General features: G+C 39.3%; 1 protein-coding gene across 1 annotated transcript in view; it reads right to left on the reverse strand.

Moving 5' to 3' along the window:
* Positions 1 to 340: 340 nt before the first annotated feature.
* The window catches only part of LOC121919162 (spermatogenesis-associated protein 7 homolog), a 106,029-nt gene continuing 105,184 nt past the window's right edge, over positions 341 to 1,185 (reverse strand). Inside the window, exon 12 of the mRNA XM_042445463.1 lies at positions 341 to 721. Coding sequence (XP_042301397.1) covers positions 706 to 721 — 16 coding nt within the window. The 3' untranslated portion in view covers positions 341 to 705. The remainder of the gene's footprint in view (positions 722 to 1,185) is intronic.

A 1,185-nucleotide genomic window follows, 5' to 3' on the forward strand; every position in this document is an offset into this window, starting at 1 on the left:
AAGAGGATGTATAGTGTTCCTAAGGTATGTGTATGTATATACATAGACACTAAGGCTGACCAATGCATTGCATTAACCTCTGTCCCCAAGAATTTATGAATGCATTCCTAGGTGGGTGACAGCCGAGGGGATGAGACCTCTTTCATAGAGGGCAGGGGCCACACAGACCCACATTTTTGGCTAAAATGACTGGAAATCTCCTTTGACATTTACTTATTTTGCTTATTTTTGTTGGTTTAGAGGAATTGGGGTCTAATTAGAGACAAACTCCTATTCCAGGAGTGGTGACTGATCCCTTTGGGGTGGATTTTAACCAGAATTTTAAAAAGTGAGTGTGATGGGTAGGGCTAGGTGGAATGGTGGGGGTGGGTGGGTTGAAGACTGCCAAAAGTGGGTGAGACCACAGACAGCCCTACTTTTCTCACCCCTGCCTCTGATGAATATGGACCTGGGCTTTATGAACTCACAGTAAAGAAAACAGATGGGAAAAGCTTTCGCAGCAATGACAATTTTATTGCTTTGAACATGAGTTTTAATTAAGTTTAGCTACCTTTACATTTTGTAATTTTGAACAACTCTATTAATGGTTATTCAGAATGCAGTGAGTTCATTTGTAGCTGCTTCTTGTGTGTCCAATAACTCCAGTCCTTTGATCAATGTACTTTATTAGTTTATTTAGATGATTCAGGCAGAAGGGATCTTCTCTCAGAATGTAAAAATTCTATTCAAGGATGAGAAAGGAGCATTAGTTGGCTGGATTTGAAAGTAACCATATTACTTTGACCCTTATAATTGGGTCAAAATGAAATTTCTTTAGGTGGAAAATAGTTGACCATTTGTAGGGAGGGATATTCAGAGAATTTATTGATGGCGTTAATGAAGAGAATTCCCTGCCTCTAATTATTTATATATTTCCTTTGGGGAGCATACACTAGTAGCTCTTCCAAAATGAACTATTTGGCATTTACAGCCAGAACATCCCTGTCTTTTCAAGGCTACTTCAAATATTTGCAAATATTGAATAAAAGTGGGCCTCACAACAAAACATTGTATAGTGGAATGCTTTTCAACTTGATAGCCATGGCCTTTTCCAAGATACTTCATTCCCCCTTCCTGTTCGTTCCATTTTCACAATCCCCAATGTTCAGTGGTCCCTGGGTATGCTTGGTGTTTAGTGGCTTTCTC

This window comes from Sceloporus undulatus, chromosome 1 (genome assembly GCF_019175285.1).
Source record: "Sceloporus undulatus isolate JIND9_A2432 ecotype Alabama chromosome 1, SceUnd_v1.1, whole genome shotgun sequence".
Classification (NCBI taxonomy): domain Eukaryota; kingdom Metazoa; phylum Chordata; class Lepidosauria; order Squamata; family Phrynosomatidae; genus Sceloporus; species Sceloporus undulatus.